Below are 1279 nucleotides of genomic sequence, written 5' to 3'. Positions count from 1 at the left end.
ACTGCGCCCCCTAAGCCCCGCCCAGGAGTGCCACGCCCCTCCCCCACTGAGCTCCAGTCCTGGCCCGCCACCCAACTCCATACTTGGCTTAGCATCCCTTTACTGAACCCCCTCACCCTGCCCCCAAGCCCCTTCCCTCCCACTGAGCACTTAACCCCACCCCACCTCTCCTCCCCCTCCTCCCTTCCGGAACGTTCTATCCCACCCACCCATATAAGCTGCCTGCAGGAGCTCCTCACCCTTTCACCCAACACCCCTTCACACAGAAGGTTGCTCACCCCTTCCCCGCACGTCTGGGGGACCCTGCGCCCCCTCCCCTAGTGCTCCTCGGCCCCCACACCCAATGGCCCCCAGGCCTCCCACCTGACCTGTTCCTGCGGGCTCCTGGGAGGCCCCTTCCCCGGTCCCATGGCCCTCTCCTCCCCTGGGACCCTGAGCCGGGAGCGCCTGGACAGCCCGGACCCTGACCCCGCCGGGAAGCTGGAAGAGGAGCCGTCGCAGCCGCCCTGTGAAATCCGTGAGGCCCTTTCTCCTTCTCCCTCGCCTTGAGGGTCCAGCAGATCTGGGGGACACTTGCGGGCGGGAGCACGGGAGTGGCCGTGGGGCCCACGGCTGCTGGTGGGTGCAGATGGAGGCGGTGGGTGCAGATGGAGGCGGTGGCTGCAGGGGTCTTAGCTCTGGACCCCTCCAAGGCCTCTCCCTTCGTGGGGAGAAGACCGCCTGACCGCTCGGTTGCTGTGGCTGGGGCCATGGTGGGGAGGGACCTGGCACAGGGGCCACACCAAGCTCCCTCTCAAGGTTGGCACTCACCACCAGCCTTCCTGCCAGGAAGACCTTCCTCGGGGTTGGGAGGGGTGGGTGTCACTGCGGAAGGTGGGTGGGGGCTGACCTGGGTGCCCTTGCCGGGGGCCAGGGGCTCCAAGGCAGAGGCTGTGGGGCCATTTCCTCCCCCTGCTTGTGCCTGTCCTGTCTCCTGGACGGTGTCCAATGGCAGCTGCCCCAGACATGGACCCCGAGGCGGAGTGCAGCATGGACATCATCCTGGTGGGCTCCAGGGAGCAGTCGTCCACCCCTTCGCCCGAGCACCGCAGAGGTGAGGGCTCCTTTGGGTGCTGGACCCATCACTTGGGATGCCAACCCCAGGCCTGGGTTCCAGGCTTCTCGAATATTCACACATAGACCAGATGCTAGGGCAGGGGCAGGGGCAGGAGGGCCCCACCCAGGGGCTCTCCCCACCCTCAAGCTTGGGGGGGTAACATTGCAGGAAAGGTAGGTAGAG

At 66.7% G+C, this 1279-nt stretch overlaps 1 protein-coding gene across 1 annotated transcript in view; it reads left to right on the top strand.

Moving 5' to 3' along the window:
• The first annotated feature begins 987 nt into the window (after positions 1 to 987).
• DNMT3L (DNA (cytosine-5-)-methyltransferase 3-like) overlaps positions 988 to 1279 on the top strand; it is a 16254-nt gene continuing 15962 nt past the window's right edge. Inside the window, 1 exon segment of the mRNA XM_005880429.2 lies at positions 988 to 1093. Within this exon segment, the coding sequence (XP_005880491.1) occupies positions 988 to 1093 (106 nt within the window).

This window comes from Myotis brandtii, unplaced genomic scaffold (assembly GCF_000412655.1).
Source record: "Myotis brandtii unplaced genomic scaffold, ASM41265v1 scaffold638, whole genome shotgun sequence".
Lineage (NCBI taxonomy): Eukaryota > Metazoa > Chordata > Mammalia > Chiroptera > Vespertilionidae > Myotis > Myotis brandtii.
This window is presented reverse-complemented; position numbering and strand designations above follow the sequence as displayed.